Source organism: Podarcis melisellensis (assembly GCF_964234715.1).
Source record: "Podarcis melisellensis genome assembly, chromosome: 12".
NCBI lineage: Eukaryota > Metazoa > Chordata > Lepidosauria > Squamata > Lacertidae > Podarcis > Podarcis melisellensis.
In genome coordinates this window covers 56397040-56424215 of record NC_138544.1, presented here as the reverse complement: position 1 = coordinate 56424215, position 27176 = coordinate 56397040, and the positions used below count along the sequence as shown (strand labels likewise).

Genomic DNA, 27176 nt, shown 5'->3' with positions numbered 1-27176 from the left:
TTTAATAATATACAATCATATCACTGTTATCCACTTTACCTCTCTGGCTCTTTAGAGCCCATCCACCTCCCGCCTCATGGCTTTCAAAACCAACCTTTATATCATTGCATTTTATATCCGTTTCCCAATTCTAGATTCACTCATTACAAAAAGACATTAAAATTTAGGTTAAAACAAAAGGGAAAAGAGCTTTTTGTTACGAGCCTTCAGGCAACCCTGCTAGTGATGTTAATCGCTTGCGGTAATCTTTCAAATATTGTATAAATTTACTCCAGTCCTTTTGGAATACTTTATCACGCTGATTTCGGATTTTTTTCTGCCAGCTTCGCCAGTTCCGCAAAATCCATCACTCCTCTTTCGTTGGTACTTTTTGCTGTTTCCATTTGGGGGCTAAAAGGATTCTTGCCGCTGTTGTAGAATACATGAACAGTCTTATTTTTTTTTTATATCTCTTCACCTACTATTCCCAGTAAAAAGGCTTCTGGTTTTTGAACCTTTTCTTAAACTCATTATATATCATTTCCCAGAAAGCCTTTACCTCTTTACAGGTCCACCGCATATAGTAAAATATACCTTCCTTTTCTTTGCATTTCCAACACTTGTTAGCTCTGGTCTTAAAAATTTTAGCAAGTTTTGGGGGTGTTAAATACCATCTATACATCATTTTCATCACATTTTCATTAAGTGCACTGCATGCAGTAAAGTTATTCCCTTCATCCCACAGTCTTTCCAAAGATTCTATCCAGCTATTAGCTTTCAAGAATTTTTATAGTAGAAGCAAGTGAAAGCAGTTCATTTCTGACTTTAGTATGCTGCAGGCAGCCTACCAAACCTATTGAGTATATGTAGGATTGTGGTGTGTGATGTTTGGGTTAACTTAAGGACAGATGCCTTATACCATGGGTAGGCAAAGTAAGGCCCGGGGGCCGGATCCGGCCCAATCGCCTTCTAAATCCGGGCCGCGGACGGTCCGGGAATCAGTGTGTTTTTACATGAGTAAAATGTGTCCTTTTATTTAAAATGCATCTCTGGGTTATTTGTGGGGCATAAGAATTCATTCATTTCCACCAAAAAATATAGTCCGCCCCCCCCCCAAGGTCTGAGGGACAGTGGACCGGCCCCCTGCTGAAAATGCTTGCTGACCCTTGCTTTATATACTGTATTCTTAACTCTAACTTTCTCCAGCATCACTTAGAAGTTAGCCCAGCTGAGTTCCAGGAAGCTATTTGGCCTGTTAAGACCTATTGAGGTCAACAGGACTTTCAAGTAATTCTGCATAGGATTCCAGCCTTTACTAAGGGTTTGGCATCAACCAGTTTGTTCTTTTAATTGGGGTTTTTTGGTATTCTGTTTTATAAAATTAAAGAACTATAAGAAGAAATCAAACAAAGCCTTAGCCAGTGTTCAGTACTTAAAATGCTAAAATAATGAATAATAGGTTAATTAATTGGTTAAAGGGAAATGTTTTTAATTGTGTAACACCACCGACCACCTTAACTTCTATTGCAATCTGTGCAAGGTTACTCAAAAGTAAGTCTGTGTTTAATGGGGCTTACTCACAGGTAACCCAGCTTTCAAAGTGGCTGGAAACTCAAGTAGTATAAGAATAGGCAAGAAAGCAAGTTTGTATGGAAGCTTCTCGATTTCTGGTTTAACTGATCCAGCCCTTATCAGTTCCACACCCTGTCAGAAATCCTTGGTGAAATCTGCAAAATATGTTTAGCCTTTTGTTGCATTTATAACCAAGCCAGGACTAAACTGGATTAATGGTGAATGTAAAACTAAATCATTTTTATCAGTGCTTTTATACTGCGTTCCCAATCATACTCCCAGGAATGGTTTCCAAGATTTATTTATTTTTTAAATTTGTTTGTGTTTACAAGTGTAGAGTTATAACAATACCAAATAAATATCAACATTTAGAGATTTCTCTGAATCTCTAGACTTCCCGCCATCCCCTCCTTGGGTTTTATTGTCAACATTTTCAGATGCATATTATTTTAAATCTGTCCATATTGTCCAAAGTATTCGTTACATTACAAGTGTTATTAAAATCCTGCTAATGTTTTCATCTACTTACAGTGGTCTCCTAAATAAATAGGAGTTTCCCCCCCATTTTTTCTTAAAGTTCTTGTCTTCTTGGTTCCTGAGCTTTCCGGACAGTTTTGCCATTTCGGCATAGTCCAACAGCTTGGTTTGTCATTTCTAGGAACTTTATCTTCTTCTTTTTTAAGAATATTTATTGAAGTTTTCAAAAAAATATATAACATAAAAACAACCAAAAAAGAGAAAAAACGAAAACAGAAATAACAATAAGATAAACATACATACAAAACAAATAACAGGTATAATTTCAATCCCTTATAGTCGTATAACTTACTTTCCCGACCTCCTCATACCTCCCCTCTCTGTATTCCAATCTCTAATCAAGCCAATTCAGCAAATCCTTTCCCTAATTTCTGATTTAATTTTTAATCTTTCTTTTCTTAATTACCTAATCATTACAGGAACTTTATCTTCTTTCCATCTCTGGACTAGTAGCATCCGGACGGCTGTTGTTGCATACAAAAAAAGTTTTTTTTCTGATCCTTTGAAATATCGGTACCTACAATTCCTAATAAAAAAGCTTCTAGTTTTTTTAATAAAAGATATTTTAAACATTTTTTTCATTTCATTATATATCATTTCCCAGAATACTTTTATAACTTTACATGACCACCACATATGATAAAAGGTACCTTCTTTTTCTTTACATTTCCAGCAGCTATTTGGACTTGACTCATACATTTTTGCTAACTTAAAGGTAAAAGGACCCCTGACCAATAGGTCCAGTCGTGACCGACTCTGGGGTTGCGGCGCTCATCTCGCTTTATTGGCCGAGGGAGCCGGCATACAGCTTCCGGGTCATGTGGCCAGCATGACTAAGCCGCTTCTGGCGAACCAGAGCAGCACACGGAAACGCCGTTTACCTTCCCGCCAGAGCAGTACCTATTTATCTACTTGCACTTTGATGTGCTTTTGAACTGCTAGGTTGGCAGGAGCAGGGACCAAGCAACAGGAGCTCACCCCCTCGCTGGGATTCGAACCGCCAACCTTCTGATCGGTGAGTCCTAGACTCTGGTTTAACCCACAGCACCACCCGCTGTGTATATTGGGAATGCCCATTGAAAAAGCCTGCAGACACCCTCTAAACCAGTGATGGCCAAACTTGGCCCTCCACCTGTTTTGGGACTACAATTCCCATCATCCCTGACCAGTGGTCCTGTTAGCTAGCGATGATGGGGGTTGTATTCCCAAAACAGCTGGTGGGCCAAGTTTGGCCATCACTGCTCTAAACCATGGGTAGGCAAACTAAGGCCCGGGGGCCGGATGCAGCTCAATCACCTTCTAAATCCGGTCCGCGGACGGTCCAGGAATCTGTGTGTTTACATGAGTAGAATGTGTCTTTTAATTTAAAACGCATCTTTGGGTTATTTGTGGGGGCTGCCTGGTGTTTTAACATGAGTAGAATATGTGCTTTTATTTAAAAGGCATCTCTGGGTTATTTGTGGGGCATAGGAATTTGTTCATTATTTTTTTTCAAAATATAGTCCGTCCTCCCACATGGTCTGAGGGACGGTGGACCGGCCCCCTCCTGAAAAAGTTTGCTGACCCCTGCTCTAAACCTCTGAAAATGCTAGAAAAAACCCTCTTAAAAACAAGCAGCGCTTGCCAGGCTGGTGGGAATGGTGGCAAATCCGCCAAACACCACCACAATTTCTCCCTCCAATCTTCCTTGCTCAGACGCACACTCTCCATAGGCCTTGACGGTTGGTGCAAGGGCTCTTGTGAAAACACTTGCAAAGGCTTGTGGGATTGCTAGGCCCTTTTCATGCTGTTTTGCTGCGCTCTCTGTTAGGGCCGTTTTTGCCGCTTCCAGGTTCGCGGCAATGCGTGTGCACGTATTGAATGCATGTGAAATGGCTTGTTGCCTGTGTTTCACACACGGGTCCAGTTGTGTGTGTGTGGTTTGGTGTGGAAATGACAGCTAGGGTCAAGAGAAATGGTGTTACGGTGGCCACTTGCAAAGAGGCAGGGCACCTTTAAGATTTCAGGAGATGGACTGTCCACAGGTGGTCTCCAGGAGGAAGGGCGGGATATAAATGGAAGAAAGTAATAATATGTTAATTAAGGTAAGTGAGTTCCACCTGCAGAGATCCCCTTTTCTGCACAGCTGTTATAAGGCAAGAGCTTTGGCTCCACAATCAATGCTTCTGAATGGCCCTTGCTGGAAATTGCAGAAGAGATCTTTTTTTTTCCAAGTAAATTTTTATTGTTTTCCTTACATATTCTTTTCCAACAAATCATATTAATTCCATATATTCCCTTTGACTCTGCCGAGTTGCGACTCCCCTCCCTCCCTGCAATAGGTATATTTAACCCCTTTCTATCGCGCACATCATTCTCACAATAGTACAATTATACATTGAAGGTATTATGCCAATCCTAGAACATTTCATAGAATCATAGAGTTGGAAGAGACCCCAAGGACCATCAAGTCCAACCCCCTGCCAAGCAGGAAACACCATCAGAGCACTCCTGACATATGGTTTTCAAGCCTCTGCTTAAAGACCTCCAAAGAAGGAGACTCCACCACACTCCTTGGCAGCAAATTCCACTGTCGAACAGCTCTTACTGTCAGGAAGTTCTTCCTAATGTTTAGGTGGAATCTTCTTTCTTGTAGTTTGGATCCATTGCTCCATGTCCGCTTCTCTGGAGCAGCAGAAAACAACCTTTCTCCCTCCCCTATGTGACATCCTTTTATATATTTGAACATGGCTATCATATCACCCCTTAACCTCCTCTTCTCCAGGCTAAACATGCCCAGCTCCCTTAGCCGTTCCTCATAAGGCATCGTTTCCAGGCCTTTGACCATTTTGGTTGCCCTCCTCTGGACACGTTCCAGTTTGTCAGTGTCCTTCTTGAACTGTGGTGCCCAGAACTGGACACAGTACTCCAGGTGAGGTCTGACCAGAGCAGAATACAGTGGCACTATTACTTCCCTTGATCTAGATGCTATACTCCTGCTAGTGTCTTGACCTCTTTACAATTCTCCTTTAAATATTCAATAAATTTACTCCAGTTATTTTGGTATCTGTGATCTTCCTGGTCCCGGATCCTCCCTGACAATTCGGCAAGATCTGCATATTCTGTCAACTTCACCTGCCACTCCTGAATAGTTGGTATACCTTGTACTTTCCATCTTTGGGCCAGGAGGGTTCTTGCCGCAGCCGTAGCATACATAAACAGATTTTGGTCTCCCATTTTGATTTCCATTCCTATTAAACCTAATAGACACGCTTCCGGTCTTTTGGGGAAAGTATACCTAAAAAATTTTTTGAGTTCATTATAAATTGATTCCCAAAATTTTTTAAGCTTATCACAGGTCCACCACATATGAAAATAATCCCCATCTACTTTTTTACATTTCCAACATTTTCTTTCTCTTTTTCTATACATTTTAGCTAATTTTAGCAGAAGAAGAGATCTTGCAGGCTTTTGGCTTTTGGGGCTTTTTGCTTGGTCCTACACTCGGGGTCTTCCTTTGCATCTGAGCACCCCAGTTGTTATTTTATTTATTGAATTTTATACTACCCTATACCCGGGGGGTCTCAATATACAAAATCAAAAAGTACATAATAAAAATGAAAACAACAACCCAATGTTGATGTTGTTGTTAGTCGTTTAGTTGTGTCTGACTCTTCGTGACCCCCTGGACCAGAGCATGCCAGGCACTCCTGTCTTCCACTGCCTCCCGCAGTTTGGTCAAACTCATGCTGGTAGCTTCGAGAACACTGTCCCACCATCTCGTCCTCTGTCGTCCCCTTCTCCTTGTGCCCTCCATCTTTCCCAACATCAGGGTCTTTTCCAGGGAGTCTTCTCTTCTCATGAGGTGGCCAAAGTATTGGAGCCTCAGCTTCAGGATCTGTCCTTCCAGTGAGCACTCAGGGCCGATTTCCTTAATAGCCCCCCCAAACCCCACAACAACACATTTTAAAAGGGCATAGGATGTCAATCAGATCAACCAACAGCCTGGTTGAAAAGGAATGTTTTTGCCCGGCGCCTAAAGGTGTATAATGACGGCGTCAGGCGAACCACTCTGGGCGGCTCACAACAGAATATTAAAAGCACACAAAAAAATCACACATTAAAAACTTCCCTAAACTGGGCTGCCTTCAGATGTCTTCTAAACGTCAGATAGTTGTTTATTTACTTGATATCTGACGGGAGGGCGTTCCACAGGGCGGGCGCCACCACCGAGAAGGCCCTCTGCCTGGTTCCCTGTAACCTCACTTCTCGCAGGGAAGGAACCGTCAGAAGGCCCTCAGAGGTGGACCTCAGTGTCCCCAGAACACCCCTGCAAGGCAGGAGAGGTAGGGACTGGCCCAAGGCCATCCAGTGAGATTTGTCGCCGATTGGGGATTAGAACCCTGGTCTCTCAGATCCTGGTTTGAACCTCTAACCACTGCACCACAATAGCTCCTTCAAACAGCTTCCGGAAAAGGTACATCTTAGTCAGCCAGTCAAAGAGACAGGGACAGATATACTTCAGTACAAAGTTCTACATATATGGAGCCACCACTGCAAAGGCCCTGCCCTGGGACTCCCCACCATTCACTCCCCACATAGGGACCGCTTAGAGGAGGCACCCCCAAACTCAGCTCTCCAGATATTTTGGGACTACAACTCCCATCATCCCTAGCTAACAGGACCTGGGGTTACTGGAAACCACAGGAGAGGAGAGGTGTATAACAGGCTTCCTCAACCTCGGCCCTCCAGATGTTTTGAGACTACAATTCCCATCATCCCTGACCACTGGTCCTGCTAGCTAGGGATCATGGGAGTTGTAGGCCCAAAAACATCGGGAGGGCCAAGGTTGAGGAAGCCTGGTGTATAATGAAGGCTTCAGGCGAGGAGAGAGCTCTTGTGCTCAGATCCTGCTTATGGGATCTGGCATCTGGTTGGCTGCAGTGGGGACAGGATGCTGAACTAAATGGGACATTGGCCTGATCCTGCAGACTCTCATGTTCTTTTAAAATTTTTATTAGTTTTTTAACATATCATTTTCAACAGTAATTAAACATACTTTTACATCTTACTCAATTTTTTTGACTTCCACCAGTCCTGTCTGAAAATTTTCCAATCTAATCTCTCAGTATCCATTTCTTATTTTCCCTATGACATTTCAAACTCATAACCAATATCTCTATCTTTTTCTGCTTTGTACATTTCTCCTTACAAGACTTCTCATAGCCCTGCTAGCGCAAATTGTTGATTACAGTTGCTCTTCAAATAATTCATAGACTTCTTCCGATCTTCTGTAAATCTCTGGTCCCGAAGGTCTCAAATCCTTCCTGTCATTTTGCCCAATTATGCATAGTCCATTGATTTCGTCTGCCATTCTTCTTGGCTCTCATGTTCTTGTGACTTTAAAACAGAAGGAATTCCTGCAGCTATGAGCGTTCAAGAAGAGTCAATGAACCTTCGTGGTTCTTGTTACTCTGCTCTTGCGTAAATCTCCAAACTGCAGGAAGGGACTTAGCAGAGCGCATGATGCCCAGCGCACTGCTTCTCTGCACGCCCTGTGGGTGTTGACATTGCTACATGTCCCCCTTCTGCTTAAGAGCATGCGGTTGCAAAATTCTACCAATGACCGTGCATAACATCACTAGATGTCTATCATACTGTGTGGAGTTTTGGCTGTCCTGATTAGTGAGAATGGCTTTCTGGGGCCTGTGGTTTTCCCTGCCAAACTTGAGGGGCGATCAGAGGTGTAACCAAAGGAGCCTGATAGTCCCTCATGGTCCAGGCTCTCTCTAGCCTTTGGAATGCAATGCCGATCAGTTTGCAAAGGTGACACCCTCCAACTAGCAAGAGAGGCAGAGGTACGATTTGAAACGTGAACCTATCTTCGTAATGGAAACCGGGGAGCTGAATGTGGAGTTTTAGTCGAAGCCAGCTAAAACTAAGGGACGCGGGTGGCGCCGTGGGTTAAACCACAGAGACTAGGGTTTGCCAATCAGAAGGTTGGCGGTTCGAATTCCTGCGACGGGGTGAGCTCCCGTTGCTCGGTCCCTGCTCCTGCCAACCTAGCAGTTCGAAAGCGCGTCAAAGTGCAAGTAGATAAATAGGTACCACTCCGGCGGGAAGGTAAACGGCGTTTCCATGTGCTGCTCTGGTTTTGCAGAAGCGGCTTAGTCCTGCTGGCCACATGACCCGGAAGCTGTACGCCGGCTCCCTCGGCCAATAAAGCGAGATGAGCGCCGCAACCCCAGAGTTGGTCACGACTGGACCTAATGGTCAGAGGTCCTTTACCTTTAGCTAAAACTAAGACCAGCGTGTGTCGCAGTTGCTCCCTGAGAAACTGACACAGTGCTGCTTTAATTAAATTATTTTTTTTACTATTGCTTGTTTCATTTATTTGCTGCACAAAATGTCTCTGAGCGGCTTAACATTATAAAAGCAGATGCAATGCAAAATTTAAAATACAGTGGTACCTCGGGTTACAGACGCTTTAGTTTACAGACTCAGCTAACCCAGAAATAGTACCTTGGGTTAAGAACGTTGCTTCAGGATGAGAACAGAAATCGCACAGTGGTGGCACGGCGGCAGCAGGAGGCCCCATTAGCTAAAGTGATACCTCAGGTTAAGAACAGTTTCAGGTTAAGAACAGACCTCCGGAACGAATTAAGTTCTTAACCCGAGGTACCACTGTACAGCCCAAAGAAAAGAAGAACATTAAGTGACTAAAAGTGCTCATCCTGCAATCAGATATGAAAGACAAATCCTAGCCCACCCTACAATACAGGATAGGGTATTTTCATGTTAAAGGTAAAGGGACCCCTGAGAATCAAGTCCAGTCGCGAATGACTCTGGGGTTGCGGCGCTCATCTCGCTTTACAGGTTGAGGGAGCCGGCGTTTGTCTGCTTCCGCAGACAGTTTTTCCGGGTCATGTGGACAGCATGACTAAGCCACTTTTGGCGAAACCAGAGCAGCGCACGGAAACGCCGTTTACCTTCCCGCTGGAGCGGTACCTATTTATCTACTTGCATTTTGAGGTGCTTTCAAACTGCTAGGTTGGCAGGAGCAGGGACCGAGCAACAGGAGCTCACCACTTCCAGGTGCCATAAGAAAGCTGCAGAGATAGCGTAGGATAGTGCGCACTCTGGAAATGATCTCTTTCAGCTTCTGCCTTCTGGAAGAAGATACGGGGTTATAAAGACTAGGACTAGCCGCCTGAGAGTTTCTATCCAAATGCGATTTTGTTTTTTAAACGCAGTGTAAGGTAGTCTCTATGGGAGTATATTGTATTTAATTATGGGAGTTTTTAGGGGGTTAACCAGGCTGGGATAGCTGGGATAGCAGGCTTGTTGGTTTTTGAATGTCTGATGTAGATTTTTTCAGTTTCGTTGTTCTGTATGGGACAATGACAATAAAGATTATCGTATCAGAGGGGTGTGCCTTTGGGGGTGAAGTCAAACTGTTGGGAGATCGCAGCACCTGCTGTGGCTGTAGAAACCTACAGTGGTACCTTGGTTCTCAAACTTAATCAGTTCCGGAAGTCCGTTCCAAAACCAAAGCCTTCCAAAACCAAGGCAGGCTTTCCCATAGAGTAATGCAAAATGGATTAATCCATTCCAGACTTTCAAAAACAACACCTAAAACAGGAATTTAACATGGATTTTACTATCTAACAAGACCATTGATCCATAAGATGAAAGCAACAATCAATGTACTGTACTCTAAAATAAATAAGACAGTATATGATAAAAATAAAAATTATTTTTTTTTCTTACCTCCATTGATGATAGTCATTGTTTGGATAGGGGGCTTTTATCCATTTCTGCAGTCACACAATCAAACAATTGATCAATCAATCAATCAATCAATCATAAAACGAAAAACAGTCACAAAAATGGAAAAGCCACACAAACAAAAACGCAAAAAAATTGCAAAAACAAAAGCACCAAATATCGCCTCAGAACCCAGCCACTCTGAGCGGCTCCCAATCGAATGTTAAAAACAATACAGCATTAAGTATTAAAAACTTCCCTAAACAGGGCTGCCTTCAGATGTCTTTTAAAGATAAGATAGTTGTTTATCTCCTTGACATCTGGTGGGAGGGATTCCACAGGGCGGGCGCCACTACCGAGAAGGCCCTCTGTCTGTAACCTCACTTCTCCCAATGAGGGAACCGTCAGAAGGCCCTCGGAGCTGGACCTCAGTGTCCAGCCTGAACGATGGGGGTGGAGACGCTCTTTGGGTATACTGGACCAAGGCCGTTTAGGGCTTGAAAGGTCAGTACCAACACTTTGAATTGTGCTCAGAAATGTACCAGGAGCCAATGTAGATCTTTCAAGACTAGTGTTATGTGGTCTCGGCGGCCGCTCCCAGTCACCAGTCTAGCTGCCGCATTCTGGATTAATTGCAGTTTCCTGGTCATCTTCAAAGGTAGCCTCACATAGAGCGCATGGCAGTAGTCCAAGCAGGAGATAACCAGAGCATGCACCACTCTGGCGAGACAGTCTGTGGGCAGGTAGGGTCTCAGCCTGCGTACCAGATGGAGCTGGTGGACAGCTGCCCTGGACACAGAATTAACCTGCGCCTCCATGGACAGCTGTGAGTCCAAAATGACTCCCAGGCTGCACACCTGGTCATCCAGAGGCACATTTGTCACACGGGCCAGATCATGGCATCACATGATTGACAGGTGAGTAGGCCAGTCTCGCATCGTTCATCTTTTAAGTCTCTGAGATCGGAGACTTGCCAAAGGCTTAAAGAGCCTCTGGAGGCTCAGACAGGAGACCAGGAGCTGTCTTTAAAGCCTTTGCAAAAGCCTATTTGATGTGATTCAAAGAGTTCTTTTGCACAGGGCTAAATCCGGCTGTCTCGGCTGTCTGATCTTGTTCCTGCTAGGAACAGGAGGATGGTGCAGCCAAACTAGGGTTAAGCCCTGTCTTCCTGCCTGTCAGCTGATGGGTGGAACAAGTGGCCGTCACTTAGGGAAAACAGTCTTGGCCCACACAGCACAGGTTCCCCATATCCGGAATGGCCTGGATAGTGCTCTCTGCATGTTTGTGGACTACTTCATCCTCACCCAACATGGCCAACTGCCAGGAATGATGGGAACTGTGGCCCAGGAACATCTCATGGGCTGTCCCTGTCTAAAGTTTTAGGATAAATATTTCCGCCAGATTCCTTATTGAAATCCCCGGACCCTCTATCTCCTCCACCCTCTCTTAGATTGTTGTTGTTGTTTAGTCGTTTAGTCATGTCCGACTCTTTGTGACCCCCTGGACCAGAGCACGCCAGGCACTCCTGTCTTCCACTGCCTCCCACAGTTTAGTCAAACTCATGCTGGAAGCTTTAAGAACACTGTCCAGCCATCTTGTCCTCTGTTGTCCCCTTCTCCAACATCAGGGTCTTTTCCAGGGAGTCTTCTCTTCTCCTGAGGTGGCCAAAGTCTATACGGACCTTTGTTGGCAAGGTGATGTCTCTGCTTTTTAAGATGCTGTCTAGCATCACATACTGGTATTTAAATTCCCGGACCCTCCCTCATTCCCCTCCTCTGTTTCACACACAGGCAGGCACCATCTCTGGGTGATCTATGTCTGTAGATCAACGCTCTACATCATAACACAACAAAAGTCAGTCGCAAGGGCAAACATTGCATATTCATGTATCTCATCGTACAAAATCTCTCTGAAATAACCTCTGAAAGGCTGAGTAATTTATTCTAGGGAGAAGCATTAATCTCTATCCTTCATCCTTTTTCTTTCTTTCTTTTTTTGACGGCTAACTCCTCTCGCTTTGCTTTGATGTCTGCTCCGTACACTGGCTTCTGAATTATTTAAAATGCAAACATCTGGATGAAATAAGCCAGAAACATCAGTGCTGCCTTTGCACATTCACGCTAGTAGGGCTGATGTGGAAATGTGGAAGAGAGGCAAAATTGGGTGCATTGGAAATGGTTCGGTTTTGAGCGAGGCCAAATAATAATAATAATAATAATAATAATAATAATAATAATAATAATAATAATATTTTTTTATTTATACCACGCCCATCTGGCTGAGTTTCCCCAGCCACTCTGGGCGGCTCCCAATCAAGTGTTAAAAACAGTACAGCATTAAATATTAAAAACTTCCCTGAACAGGGCTGCCTTAAGATGTCTTCTGAATGTCAGGTAGTTGTTTATCTCTTTGACATCTGATGGGAGGGCGTTCCACAGGGCGGGCGCCACCACTGAGAAGGCCCTCTGCCTGGTTCCCTGTAACCTCACTTCTTGCAATGAGGGAACCACCAGAAGGCCCTTGGTGCTGGATCTCAGTGTCTGGGCTGAATGATGGGGGTGGAGACGCGCCTTCAGGTATACTGGACCGAGGCCATTTAGGGCTTCAAAGGTCAGCACCAACACTTTGAATTGTGCTCGGAAACGTGGGCCAAAGTCCCACGCCAAGCAAATGTCAAGATTTGTGGACTGTAAATAAAAAAAAAAACTGGGCAAAATCTTGTCTCTCCATCGAATGAAGTTCACAAATGAAAATAAGAATCAAAGTTTGCTTTCAATTCAGTAATGGTTAGAGATACCCTGATTTCTATCAAGAGAAAGGGAGCTTTTGTTTTCTATTGATTATTGTTATGTTTATTAAGGAGAGAATCAATACTTTGGTGATTTACTCCCAAGTAAGTGTGCCTATATTTACCTGGGAGTCTGCCCCACTGAACTCTGTGGGACTTACTCCTGAGTAATCATGTTTATGTTCGCTATGATAGTGTGCTACATAAATTACCAATGGCCAGCTGCATTGATTCTCTCCATAATAAACAATAATCAGCAATAATCAATAATCAAAAACATGAAATATACTGATTAGGCTTGCCAATTTCTATTTCCCTTCCAGTAAACTTTCTCTGTTGTAGAAAGTGATATAGAAATGCCTTCAACTCAAGCAGTAGGTCCACCTGCAATCCTATTCACGTTGTCAAATCCAGCACAATCCTAGGCATGTTTTCTTGGAAGTAAATGCTGTTCAGAATGCCCAAGATTGCACCCTGGCATGACAACTGTTGGCAGGTGTTGTTGTTGTTGTTGTTTTAAATGGAAATGAAATCAGTATTTACAGTATAGTATTATTTGCAACATTGAATTTTTATCAATGGCTCGTCTAATATTGACAGCTGCTTTGTCAATATTAGACAAAGACCCTTCCCTTTACTCAGCATCCCAGCCAAGCAAGCATACGCATGCCTACTCAGAAGTAAATCCCGCTGAATTCAATGTGGCATATTGCCGGGTAAATGCAAACTGAATAAATCAAATAATAAACAAATAAGAGCGGATTGGTTCACAAGTTTATCCATGGTTGTTGTTTTTGTTTTGTTTTGCAGATGTTAGCCTCAATTATGGTGTTATTTATATATTTTGTAAAATTTAGACATCCTCCCTCAATGGCAAGTTAGTGACGCAGCAATAAAACTGCTAGCATGTTTGCCAAGTGAAGCAGGGTCCAGTATGATTCCCTGGTGGGCTTTTCCACATTTATCATGCTATTTTTGTGATATACAAATGACATGAGAAAAATTGGAAAAAAACCCGTAACATGGAGGAAATTTAACAAAAGAAAACGAAATTAAGTACTGCGCTAGATGATTGACTGAGTGGTAGATGCATGATGGAATTAGAAATTCAAGAAGAAGGTATTGTGATGTGATGTAACATATATTACTATTTTCTTTTTTTCTTCTGGATTACTCTGTTGTTTGTTACTTATTTTTAATCTTAATAAAGCACATATAAAAAAGAAAAGAAAATTTGGGGGAAACCCCCCAGTGCAGAGAGTCCCTCCTGAATGGAAAAAGCACTCTGTGCATGGTCAGAGGCACTGTGGCTGAACAGGCCCCCCCCTAACCAAAAAGGCCACCTTCTTCTCTCTTACGTCCCAACCTACACTAACCCCTCTCAAAATAAAAATCCCCACTTTTCCGATCGATGATCTCTGCGCTCCGCTCGCCTCGCCTCCCTCCGCTCTCACAACACCGCCCATCGACCACTCGGCTGTCTCCCGCCGCGCGCCGGGCCCTGCGCTCCGCCGCCGCGCGCCTGCGCACTAGGGGCCAAGATGGCGGCGCCCGGTGGGCTGCAACAGGAGGCGCTGAAGAGGAAGGAGCGGCTGAAGGCTCTGAGGGAGAGAACCGGGGCGGCGGCGGCCAGGCAGGTCGGCTGGGGGAGCGGGGCGAGGGGTTAAGGGCGGCGGCTTCGGGTCCGAATGGGGCGGGGGGGGGGAGCAGGCCGGCTTGGCGTGGTGGGAGAGCAGGAAGGCAGCCCTGGTGGATCGGGCCCCGAAGCCTCCCCTCAGCCCTGTGGATCCCGAGGGGGAGGGGGAGGGGCGAATGACCGTCCCTGCCAGGTCACTTTTTGTGTCCCCCCTTCAAATAATTTTTATTTATTATTCTTATTTTATTTTATTACTAATTTTCTACTTAATCATATATCACCACATCAGTGTTTTCCACTTTACCTCCCTGGCTCTTCGTAGCCTATTGTTTTAAACAGGGTTCCTCAAACTAGGCCCTCCAGATGTTTTTTTGGCCTACAACTCCCATGATCCTTAGCTTGCAGGACCAGTGGGCAGGGATGATGGGAATTGTAGTATCAAAACATCTGGAGGGCCGAGGTAGATGAAGCCTGGTTTCAAGTAATAAAACTGCTTCTTTTATGGGGTACCCAAGAGCCCGTAGAGAGTCCTTTTGTAGGTTCTCTATTGGTAGGTGAAAATAACAGGCCAACCAGAGAATATTGAGAAGCAAAGCAGCTAGGAAGCCTGATCTTTATTGATCTGTTGCAACAGGGTGCTCCCCTCACACGCAGGAGAAGGAGGAGCACTTTATATAAGCCCGCCCTGATATAAACATTTTAAATTGCCCACCCTGGAGTCCAAGACCACCCCCAGAAACATCATACATACATCACAGAAAAGGCGGTCTACAACAGAAATCTGAGTGGGTTGTTTTTACCCTGTCTGCCAGGTTACCAAATAAAAATAAAAAAGTCCTTCCAGTAGCACCTTAGAGACCAATTAAGTTTGTTATTGGTATGAGCTTTCATGTGCATGCACATTTCTTCAGATACTATTCTTCAGATACTTCAGACCAACAGTGCTATCTACCTGTTGCCAGTTTTCCTGTTAATGGTCACTTTGACTGGATTACTTGGGGAATCTGGCCATTCTTTTGTAATGATAATACTTAATTCCTGAGCCGGGTCACAGGCTCACCCTATTCACACCTTAAATGTGCCCTTAAGGCAGGATTTGTGAGGACAGAGACAATGAGGAGGTCTTCATTTCCTTTGACCTTGTAGAGAAATGTTACAGATAGTTAGCGGTGTTGGTCTGCCATAGTCAAAACAAAAAAAATTCCTTCCAGTAGCACCTTAAAGACCAACTAAGTTAGTTCTTGTAGAGAAATATTTGAGGTGACTGAAAGAGTCAAAATGGCTTTAGGACTTTTCCTGTGGGTTTCAGACATGTGGTTTTATACATTTTTATATGTGTTTGCTTGGTACATTTCTGAACATTTATTATATATATGACGTAAAAATTCCTATAACACTATCAACTTCCATCCCTCCTGCCTCATGGTTTTCAAAATTAACTCTTATATCATTTTGCATCCCTGACCATTGGTCCTGTTAGCTAGGGATGATGGGAGTTGTAGTCCCAAAACATCTGGAGGGCCGAGTTTGGGGGTGCCTGACATAGGGTATGGGGGACTTGGATCTCCTGTGATCCTCAGAAATGAACTCTAATGTGTTTTTTTGGGGGGGGGGTGGAGAGATTGCAGTAACTTTTGAAGGCCTAGAGGTAGGGTTTTCGAATCCAGGAGCATGTGAGCAGCTTAAGGTACCATGATATGAAGAATTTGAGGAGGCAGAGATTTCTGTATGGCATCTCTTTGATGATATATTACAAGTATGTCCAACTCCCAAGAGACTGTAATCTACTCCCAGTACAAAAAACTGGCAGTGATCTACCCATTTTTTTTCAGGGGGAAGCCAAAGTTATAGAGCTTTTTTTTGGGGGGGGAGCCAATGGATATCCCTAGTGCAGGGAGCAGGAGGAGGCATCATTGATAGACCGCGATCGACTACGAACGTGAGGTGATCTACCAGTTGATCGTGATCAACCTGTTGGACGTGCCTGATATAGTATACATATGGTCAAAAGAAAGAGACGCTCTGGACCAGAAACCCTGGGTTCAAATTTCTGCTTGGTTCTGAGCGTGGTAGGCAGCCTTGAGTGTGTTTGTGTGTGCTCCACCCCTTTTAATTTGTGGGTGATAATACTGATAAATAACTTGCAGACTGATTGTTTATCAGTATTACTGGCACAGTGTACACTTACCAATTTAAACACTTTAAAAGCACTCAACGGAAACTCCCTGTTTACACGCGTTCAAGGCATACGTGCATTGCCACGAACCCAGAAGTGGCACAAAAAGTGGCAAAAACGGCTCTAAAAAAGCACGAAAACAATATCGGGAGCCCTTGCACCGACCTTTGAGGCCTGTGGAGATTTGGAGTTTGAGTGATGAGGTTTGGAGGGAGCGGTTGTGCTGTTTGCAGGCTTTTCCGATCTTGTTCCCAATACAGTATATGCAATTTCACTTAAATGCCTCAGAACATTTACCCTGCATAAATAGGGAGCTTGCCTGTATAATACCGTATTTTTCGCTCTATAACACGCACCTGACTATAACACGCACGTAGTTTTTAGAGGAGGAAAACAAGAAAAAAAATATTCTAAACGAAACAGTGGATGTATGATTTTTGTGGTTCATGCTGTGGCCACAGACATGTGATCTGACGGTGAGTTTGGGGTAGCCCAATGCAAAAATCCTGAGGATCCATGTGGATCCGTGCTTTGTAACCACGTTTTAAGTGGGGAGGGAAGGAAAAGCACTCAAGGGACACGGAGCACACGGGTGTGTGGAGAAGGATGCTGCTAATAATGCTGGAGAGGGGAGAAGGAACACACGTGGGGTGTGTGGAGAAGGATGCTGCTAACAATGCAGAAGAGGGGTATAAGGGAATAAGGCTCCTCTCCTCTCCCGCTTTGCTCCTTTAAAGCAAGCAGGCTCTGCTTCTCTCCCTCCTCCCTGGCTCGGCTCACTGAAAAGCTTTGCTGCTATTTAGCGAGCTGAGTGGAGAGGAGAGAGAGACAGAGAGCACGGTTGATTTAAAGCAGCCAACCAGACAGGAGCCGCTTACACCTGTGTAAGCGGCTCCTCTCCCGCTTTGCTGTTTCAAAGTGAGCCACGGAGGAGAGAAGGAAGGGGAACCATGGATCCTCTGCTCACGACTGCAGCAGATCGCTCGCCATCCGTAGGCATTTGCTCCATAACACACACAGACATTTCCCCTTACTTTCTAGGAGAAAAAAAGTGAGTGTTATGGAGAGAAAAATACGGTAATTTGTTGTTTAGTTGTGTCCAACTCTTCGTGACCCCATGGACCAGAGCACGCCATAATAATTTAGTAATATTTATTGGGCATTTTCCTTATGATGGAAGGCATAAGCAATTGGGACTTCTTTTTTGGGGGCGTAGTGAATCCTGAGGAGTTATGCTTGACACTTATGAATGGTGTAGCAAGGCAAAAAGAATTTGTCTGTTTTGAACCCACCAGTGAAAATGATTGGCAGTAAATTCAGTTGCCGATGAAGAATTATCGCTAGAAGTTCCTTTGAAAAAAGAACTTCCATATTCACAGAGGGATAGATCTGTCAGAGGCTATTTGCTACAATGGAAACCTCCCTTATTCAGAATACTTTTGATAATCTGGTACTAGGAACTAACAGGACTCAGTTAGCTCCATTGTTCCACAGCTGTGAACTGCCAGGAGCATCTAGCTGGCTACTATTGGAATACCAGGCTGGAGTAAAACAGACAGTCCATATGTTTTCATGATTTGAACGCTTTATTCCACATCTTCTCAGCCATACCTTTGTAGATTTAGCATTGGGTGTTGTTGTTGTTGTTTAGTTGTTTAGTCATGTCCGACTCTTTGTGACCCCCTGGACCAGAGCACGTCAGGCACTCCTGTCTTCCACTGCCTCCCGCAGTTTGGTCAAACTCATGCTGGTAGCTTTGAGAACACTGTCCCACCATCTCGTCCTCTGTCGTCCCCTTCTCCTTGTGCCCTCCATCTTTCCCAACATCAGGGTCTTTTCCAGGGAGTCTTCTCTTCTCATGAGGGGGCCAAAGTCTTGGAGCCTCAGCTTCAGGATCTGTCCTTCCAGTGAGCACTCAGGGCTGATTTCCTTCAGAATGGATGGATTTGATCTTCTTGCAGTCTATGGGACTCTCAAGAGTCTCCTCCAGCACCATAATTCGAAAGCATCCATTCTCCGGCGATCAGCCTTCTTTATGGTCCAGCTCTCACTTCCATACATCACAACAATATCTGCAATATATCCTGAAATAACTTGATAACGTGAACTGACTTGGTGATTGAGGAGGGGGGATTCCATTGCCCCAGCTGAGGCCATGTAGTGCTTGTTCTCTCACAAGCTGTTGTCTACTTCACATCTACGCCGTCATTGAAGAGCGCTGCTTTTGTCCCTTGGAAACCTTTTATTTCTTAATTAAAAAGAAATACGATAGCTGAAGGTTTGCTGGCGCTTTCCTTGCCGCCAGTGCCCCCAAGAAGTTGCGGCTTCTATGAATTATCCATGTTAGGAATAAAGTGATCTGTCAAGATAAGCCGCCTACCCCCACAGCTCATCGTTTATTAATAGCCTGACTAATAAAGTTTCTGAAAGCTTGGGGAAATGGATTGCTTCAGGCCAGGCGGTTCAGCTTCTCAGACCAGGTGGGCCGCAGCAGTACTTTGACACAGAACCCACGAGCCACACAATGAATTAAATTTCCATATCGTGAGTTAAAGTGTTCACAGTACAGCTAATATTATTTAATATACATAATATGTTTAATAGAATATATGTAATTAAATGCACAATTAATAGATTTAATTTATTTATTTAGCAAAATTAATAACAGACATTGAGCTCCTGTCAGGATATAAAAAGCTGGGGTATAAATAAATATTCTCATAATGAATTATTTTAGACGGCTTCTAGTCAAAATGATTCAAGGCTTTGGTGAAGCCGGTAAATAAACTCAGCCCGTGAAAAAGAAGAAAAGTTCACAGAGTTGTGGGGCCAGTGCTCAAAATCTGCCAGGCATACAATCCTGTGTTGCCCAGTTGCAACCATATGGAGATCTCTAGATGCTAGGTTGGCAACTGACATCTCCATCTGGCTGGCTGGCACTGCTGCAATCCTGTTGTTGTTGTTGTTTAGTCGTTTAGTTGTGTAAGACTCTTTGTCACCCCCTGGACCAGAGCACGCCAGGCACTCCTGTCTTCCACTGCCTCCCGCAATTTGGTCAAACTCATGCTAGTAGCTTCGAGAACACTGTCCAACCATCTCGCCCTCTGTCGTCCCCTTCTCCTTGTGCCCTCCATCTTTCCCAACATCAGGGTCTTTTCTAGGGAGTCTTCTCTTCTCATGCGGTGGCCAAAGCATTGGAGCCTCAGCTTCACGATCTGTCTTTCCAGCTGCAATTCTAGGCACACTTTTTTGAGGATAAGAAAGCTTCTCTGGATGCAGCTGTTCTTACTTCCAAGCAAATGACAACAACAACAAAGTTCCTTGAAAATAAAAGAAAAATAGCGCCTAGACCATGGGTAGGCAAACTAAGGCCCGGGGGCCGGATCCGGCCCAATCGCCTTCTAAATCCGGCCCGCAGACGGTCCGGGAATCAGCCTGTTTTTACATGAGTAGAATGTGTCCTTTTATTTAAAATGCATCTCTGGCTTATTTGCGGGGCATAGGAATTTGTTCATTTTCTCTCTCCAAAATATAGTCCGGCTCCCCACAAGGTCTGAGGGACAGTGGACTGGCCCCTTGCTGAAAAAGTTTGCAGACCCCTGGCCTAGACAGTCCATTTTGACAATTGTAACCTAGGTTTAAGTCGCCATTTGGTCATTTACGGTGGAGCCTTGGGTTACGTAACACCCTCCTTATGAATGCTTCGGGTAACAAGCTCCACTAACCTGGGAGCAGATGCCCCTAGTTGTGATGCCCCTAGTTGTGAACTTTGCCCTGGGATGCAAGCGGACGTCGCACCCCGGCGGAGCGGCAGCAGTGGGAGGCCCCATTAGCAGAAGCGTGCCTCGTGTTAAGAACGGTTTCAGTTTAAGAACGGACCTCCAGAACGAATTAAGATTGTAACCGGAGGTACCACTGTACAGTGGTACCTCGCAAGACGAAATTAATTCGTTCTGCGAGTTTTTTCGTCTTGCGAATTTTTCATCTTCCGAAGCACGGATTCCCATAGGAATGCATTGAAAAAGAAAAAGGAAACAAACTCGCAAGACGTTTTTGTCTTGCGAAGCAAGCCCATAGGGAAATTCGTCTTGCGAAGCAACTCAAAAAACGAAAAACTCTTTTCGTCTTGCGAGTTTTTCGTCTTACGAGGCATTCGTCTTGCAAGGTACCACTCTAGCTGGGTTTCTAACTCTAGTGCCCACCTGCACCTAGAGGGCCCGGCTCGTCTCGCTTTCCCACTGGACTAAGAGCTCCCAGGTCAGTGTGTCGGGGTGGCCAAGAAGGAAGATGTGGCTCAGCTTCGCTCCGCCAAGTGAGAATGGGCGAGTGGGCAATGAGCTGCTGCTGGAAGCAGCTCTGGAACAGCCATGCCACTGACGCTGCCAGTGGGAGCCCAAAGCAGCGTGGCACAGGATCGCTCCCTCGGCTGCTGTGGGAAAGTGCTATCTTCAGACCCCCTCTTCCTGCCACCTACCAAGGGCCACCTCAAAAGGCTGAATGTTGGATCACCCAGCGTAGACTAAAGCCAGCTTCTGTTTTTGCTTTGGGGGAGTTCCTGTTGCATCTTGGTGACCCTATAAGCCCCAAAAGACACAGAATAAAGCCTAATGCGAGTGACGTTCCTCACGGAGATGGGTTTTTTTTTGTCCAGGCCTTATTAAATGGATGACACTCTGTTCAGCTGTGCATTTCCTGTTTTCTTTCCTGTTTTCACACTGCATGAGGAAGTGGAACAGCGTCTTCAGGCCACGTTAAGCAGAGCCCAAGAGAAAAATAGGAAAGAGAACGCTTGCGTTGGTGTGATAAGGTCTGTGGTTTGCTCCGGCTGAGGCAGGAAGTGAAGCTCTTGTGTTGCTGCCTGATTTCAGAATACAAATGATAGCTTTCCATTTTAACAAGCAAAGCCTGGTTTCGCTGGCTCATGAAACACTTTCTGCTGTCTTAGCAAATGATCGTTATCAAGGCTTAGCCTGGGTAGTTTTTAAGGGAAGGAAATGCATTTAAAAAAAAAAAAAGTATTTCACTTGTTTGGATTTTAAATTGCATTAAAAATAAAAAAAAGCTACAGCAACAGTCCCTGTACAAAGGAAGAACTGCATGTACAGTGGTACCTCGGGTTAAGAACTTGATTTGTTCTGGAGGTCTGTTCTTAACCTGAAACTGTTCTTAACCTGAAGCACCACTTTAGCTAATGGGACTGCCTGCTGCCCCTGCGCCACCGCTGCACGATTTCTGTTCTCATCCTGAAGCAAAGTTCTTAGCCCGAGGTACTATTTCTGGGTTAGCGGAGTCTGTAACCTGAGGCGTATGTAACCTGAGGCGTATGTAACCCAAGGTACCACTGTATTGCTCTGCTCGCATGTGGCTCTCAGAAGGCTGTTCAGAAGTGCTAAAGGGATACATATGGAGATAACGTTAGTCTTTCTTCATGCCAGTGACCTTCCCTGGCCCTGCGGCTTTTCAAATCCTGGCGCATGCTTTCAACTTAAGCGAGTTTTGTAAGGCCTTTGTTTTGGGAGGTTTATGCCTCACTTGTTTCCACATCCCTGATATCTGCGGTTACAGGACTCCCACTTTTGGAACTGCCCTGTGGAGTGTTTTCCCAGTCCCAAATTGCAGCCTTTATATATTTTAGCCAGGTTTGTGGTGCTGTATGCATGCTGGAAATATTCTCTGCTGGTAGCATTGCTGCCTCTCTGTGGCATGGGACAGGAGACCTTTCCAATCCAGCCAGTTGCAACTTATTTTTTGAGCAACCCCGAAGCCACATGGTTCACAATCCCTCCCTCCTCTCTTCTGCAGAATCTGGGTCTTGGCAGCAGAGCGTTGCTCAGAGTTAAAGAGAAACTGTGCTAACAGAGGGCAGAAAAGGTGGTGAAATCTCTCTCCTTCAGCGCAGAGGACGTGACAGCTTTGAAAACTTGCTATCAAGTTTTTTTAGATCGGTTGGCGCCAGTCTGTGTACTGGTATAAATAAAGAAGCAAAGGAGGGCTAGATGTGGATAACAAATGTGGAACAAGACTGCGAGACAACTTTCTAAACACATTTTACAAGTACATGGAAAGTGAGGAATTTTATAGCAAAGTGCCTTCCGTGTCTAAGAACGCATGCTGTGTTATTATTTTTCAACCCACCCACCTAACTTTTCCAGTCTTGGCTATTTCTCTCTTTCTGTAGTCCTTGTTTATAGGGGTCAGAAAAAAAAGAACTGAAATTTAGGCCAGGGGTAGCCCGCGTGGTCCCCTTCAGATGTTGTGGACTCCCATCATCCCAGACTGCTGGGAGTTGTAGTCAGGGTCTTAATGTTCTGCTGATGGAGCACCTAGCGACTTGCTTTTTAACCCCCTTGGCCAGGAAAGCCTTCCAAAAGGTTAAGATGCCGGGTTTGTGCACAAGGCCGAAAAACGTTTCAGCTTCTTACATTCTGGCATCAAAATATAATCGGGTGTCCAGGTAACCCGGGGCCTAGCACAATTGATGCTTTTGAACTATGATGCTGGAGGAGACTCTTGAGAGTCCCATGGACTGCAAGAAGATCAAACCTCTCCATTCTGAAGGAAATCAGCCCTGAGTGCTCACTGGAAGGACAGATCCTGAAGCTGAGGCTCCAAGGCTTTGGCCACCTCATGAGAAGAGAAGACTCCCTAGAAAAGACCCTCATGTTGGGAAAGATGGAGGGCACATGGAGAAAGGGACGACAGAGGACGAGATGGTTGGACAGTGTTGTCGAAGGTCCCAGCATGTGTTTGACCAAACTGTGGGAAGCAGCGGAAGACAGGAGTGCCTGGCGTGCTCTGGTCCATGGGGTCACGAAGAGTTGGACACGACTAAACAACAACAACAAGCACTTTGAAGATCCATGCAGTAGTGGCTGCGATCTTGGGCAGCAAATTCTAAACATGCCTTGACCATTTTGTATGGTGTCTGTTTCTCAAATATTCTGAGCCAGCGCGACCCTTCCATTCAGAGCTAGCTGGTTTTAGTGCTGGAGGATTAACCTTTCAGCCACTGAGGTGGCTCTTGCGGCACCTAACCATCCATGCCATAGAATTGGTTTTCCTGGTCGTAGCCAAGTGGTCTGGTGTATTCTTCTGCACATTTCTGCTGCACCTCGGTGGTTAACTCTGTTGTGTTCAGCTGGGCAGGAGTTGCTCTCAGCCAAGGTCACTTTTAATGAATGTTAGATTTCCCAGCCAAAGTTTCGTCCCTCCCCTCTTGTTTCCAGGCTTACAATCCAAAGATAGCAGCAGCGCCTCCCCTTGTGAAGAACCAAGGCTCCTCAAGGAATTTCAGGTTTTGAAAGGACAAAATCAAATGCCCATGAAGAGCATGTTCTCTTTTCTGCTTTTAAAATGCCAACCCTGCCTTGGCTAACCGGGCCTGTATTATTGAACTGTATCCTTCGTCAAGCAGCTCTGCCTTTCCCCAGCAGGGCTTTTGTGTTTGATTTAAAAAGGGATTGTGAGGGAGGGGGTGGTAAGAGAAGACTAGGGGGAAACTAGGTTAATGATCAACTCCAAAAATGCACAGTTAGATCTGTGTCTTGCACCCAAGTGGGAATGCTTAATTAGTATCTGCGAAGCATGTGATTTACATCTGCAAACGACTCCCTGGTGTTGTTTGAAATTAACCTGTTATGTGTGTTCACATCATATATATAAATAGCAGCTTCGGTCTTGAATATTTGTTAATATCACAGCAGTGCTGTACACGAATGGCTATTTACAGACGGCTAAAATAGAGAATGAGAACACAAGAACAAGCTTTTGCCCTTGAGGACCTTATAAAAAGGATAGGTTTGAATCCTCTCTTCTTCGCAAGCCAGGAAGAATCAGTTGACACATTCATGGCTGGTCAACTGGTACAAGGGGGAAGAATTCACAGTTTTTAATTCTGCAGTGGCTTCCCCATTTTTATCATAGCCAATGTTTAGCTTTTCACAGACATACTGTCTGGGCTTGTGGGGTGGCATGTTGAATGCAAAATCTGAGAGAAGATTTTTGGATGCCCATGCTTGGTGGCAAATGGTTTCTTTTTAAATATTTGCAAATTTCCCTTTACAGTGGTACCTCAGGTTACATACGCTTCAGGTTACAGACTCCGCTAACCCAGAAATAGTGCTTCAGGTTAAGAACTTTGCTTCAGGATAAGAACAGAAATCGTGCTCCGTCGGCACAGCAGCAGCAGGACGCCCCATTAGCTAAAGTGGTGCTTCAGGTTAAGAACAGTTTTAGGTTAAGGACGGACCTCCGGAACGAATTAAGTACTTAACCCGAGGTACCACTGTAATAGCTTTTACCAAAATCGGTTTTGGTACAGTGAAAAAAATCCCAAAAGCCATGTAGAAGAAGATGTATTAACAAAAACAACTAGAAGAAGAAGGTAGCAAGACCAAGTATTTATTATGTGGTACATAAAAATGAGAAGGCCATTGCCTTCCTCATTTCCCTGCAAAGAAACTCACACAGATTAGTAGTCTTAAAAAAAAAAACATTTTAAAATAGCCTGCCCACCCACATATAGCTGTGTCAGTGATGTCAAAAAGTGCAGGTGTTGGGTGGGTGGGTTTGGACATCTCTTTGTTAAGATCCCCTGCTTCTGCACTTGGCTGATTTGGCAGCCAGGTGAAGCTACCTTTTTGCATATATTTCTAACTGTTAACCACCTTCTGGGAAGGGAAAACAGCAGTGTGTCACACCGGAGAAACTCCAGAACTTTGCATGCAGGAAGGTCCCTGATTCAGTCTTTGGTAATTCCAGTTTTAAATGAACAGGTAACAAGTGACTGTCATAATATCTGTCAAGAGACTTCTTGCATGTGGCAGAAAGTCAGTTGTTGCTCAATAAGGAAGCGAATTGGGGCCTCGGTATACATAAAAGGTATAATAATAATAATTATTATTATTATTATTATTATTATTATTATTATTATTATTATTTATTATCATTTATACCCCGCCCATCTGGCTGGGCCTCCCCAGCCACTCTGGGCGGCTTCCATAAAAACCAAAAATACAGTAAAATCACACGTTAAAAACTTCCCTGAACAGGTAAAGGTAAAGGACCTCTGACAGTTAAGCGATTCACCCTCTTGTCAAAATAGTCATGTGATTTAGTGAGTAGATCCATTGAGTTGGCCAGAGATACAGATACTTGGAAGGTAGAGGCAGTGAAGGGGTTTTTTGGAGGGAAACTGCATCAGAAAATGTTCAGTTTGCATTGGAAACTGATGACTTAGAACAGCCTTCACCAACTGGCTGCCCTCCAGATGTTTTGGACTACAAATCCCATCAGCCCCAGCCAGCATGGCCAGGGATGATGGGGGGGAGTTGTAGTCCAGGCTTCCTGAACCTCGGCCCTCCAGGTGTTTTTGGCCTACAACTCCCATGATCCCTAGCTAGCAGGACCAGTGGTCAGGGATGATGGGAATTGTAGTATCAAAACATCTGGAGGGCCGAGGTTGAGGAAGCCTGTTGTATGTAGTCCAGAACTTCTAGACAGGGCACTTGGTTGGCGAAGGCTGCCCTAGAAAGGGATCTGCTTTGGCATGTTTATTTTACTTGCCTTTTATAAACCAAGTTAAAGGCTCTGAAACTGCCAAGCTTTCATAGGATGGTATTTGCTGTTGGCGTCCATTCATTGTTGCTGGTGAACTTAGAAAATGGAAAGTTTTCTGTGCAAGAATAAAGCACTGGGCGGTGGGGGGAAATCCTGCCTCTCATCGCTGAGCGGAGATCAAGAGGCCATAGCTCAGTGCCGGAGCATCTTCCCCAATGCGGAAGGGTCTCAAGATTAATTTTTGGACCTCTCCATTCAAAAGATTTGATAGCTGGCGGTGAGAAAGTGCTTTGCCCAAAGTCCCACCTTATGGTACTTAGGCCTTGAAGGACCAGCGGTTTGAAATGTATGAATCCAAAAATGGTGCAAGTATAACATTAGCATCTGTGTCTTTATTTACTTTGGGGGTGTGTGGTGGCAATAAATCACCACGATTAAAATGATAAATAAAAGCAGCTCTTTTCCCCACCCCACCCTGGGCTCTAGTGCCTATTCTGCACTGGGGGAAAACGCCCCCTTTATTGCACAATATAAATGCCAACCTCTCCCGGTTTGTTTAGCTTTGCTGACGGGTTCTTGGCGTGCATTGCAGCACACACTGCCCCCTCCACTTTTGAGTGCTTGGGAATCCAAGGGAATGTTTCACCCTTTGGAGTGGCAGGGCGGACGTTTGCAGCCTCTGATAAAGGGAGGCGATGGAATGAGCGTGGTCTGCGTGAGTTTGCTGTTTTGAGTTCTGGATTATGGCTGCTTGGGCAGTTTTTTTTCTTTCTTTCTCTTTTAATGGACTCTTGTAAGCAAACCGGTTTCTTGCAAACCAAAGGTCCTTTTTTGGTGCTTTGGTCCTTTTGTAGGGAGATGCTAGCTTTCTCCATATAAAAAAAGCAGGTAGGCAACCACAGAGTTTGGCTGATCTTGGTAAAAGGTAAAGGGACCCCTGACCATTAGGTCCAGTCGTGGCCGACTCTGGGGTTGCGGTGCTCATCTCGCTTTATTGGCCGAGGGAGCCGGCATACAGCTTCCGGGTCATGTGGCCAGCATGACTAAGCCGCTTCTGGCGAACCAGAGCAGCGCACGGAAGCGCCGTTTACCTTCCCGCCAGAGTGGTACCTTTTTATCTAGTTGCACTTTGACGTGCTTTCGAACTGCTAGGTTGGCAGGAGCTGGATCGAGCAACGGGAGCT

The 27176-nt window shown here is 44.8% G+C and overlaps 1 protein-coding gene across 1 annotated transcript in view; it reads left to right on the top strand.

The window, feature by feature from the left end:
- The first annotated feature begins 14130 nt into the window (after window positions 1-14130).
- The window catches only part of CCDC12 (coiled-coil domain containing 12), a 34497-nt gene continuing 21451 nt past the window's right edge, over window positions 14131-27176 (top strand). The window contains exon 1 of the mRNA XM_081882757.1: window positions 14131-14259. Coding sequence (XP_081738883.1) covers window positions 14164-14259 — 96 coding nt within the window. The 5' untranslated portion in view covers window positions 14131-14163. The remainder of the gene's footprint in view (window positions 14260-27176) is intronic.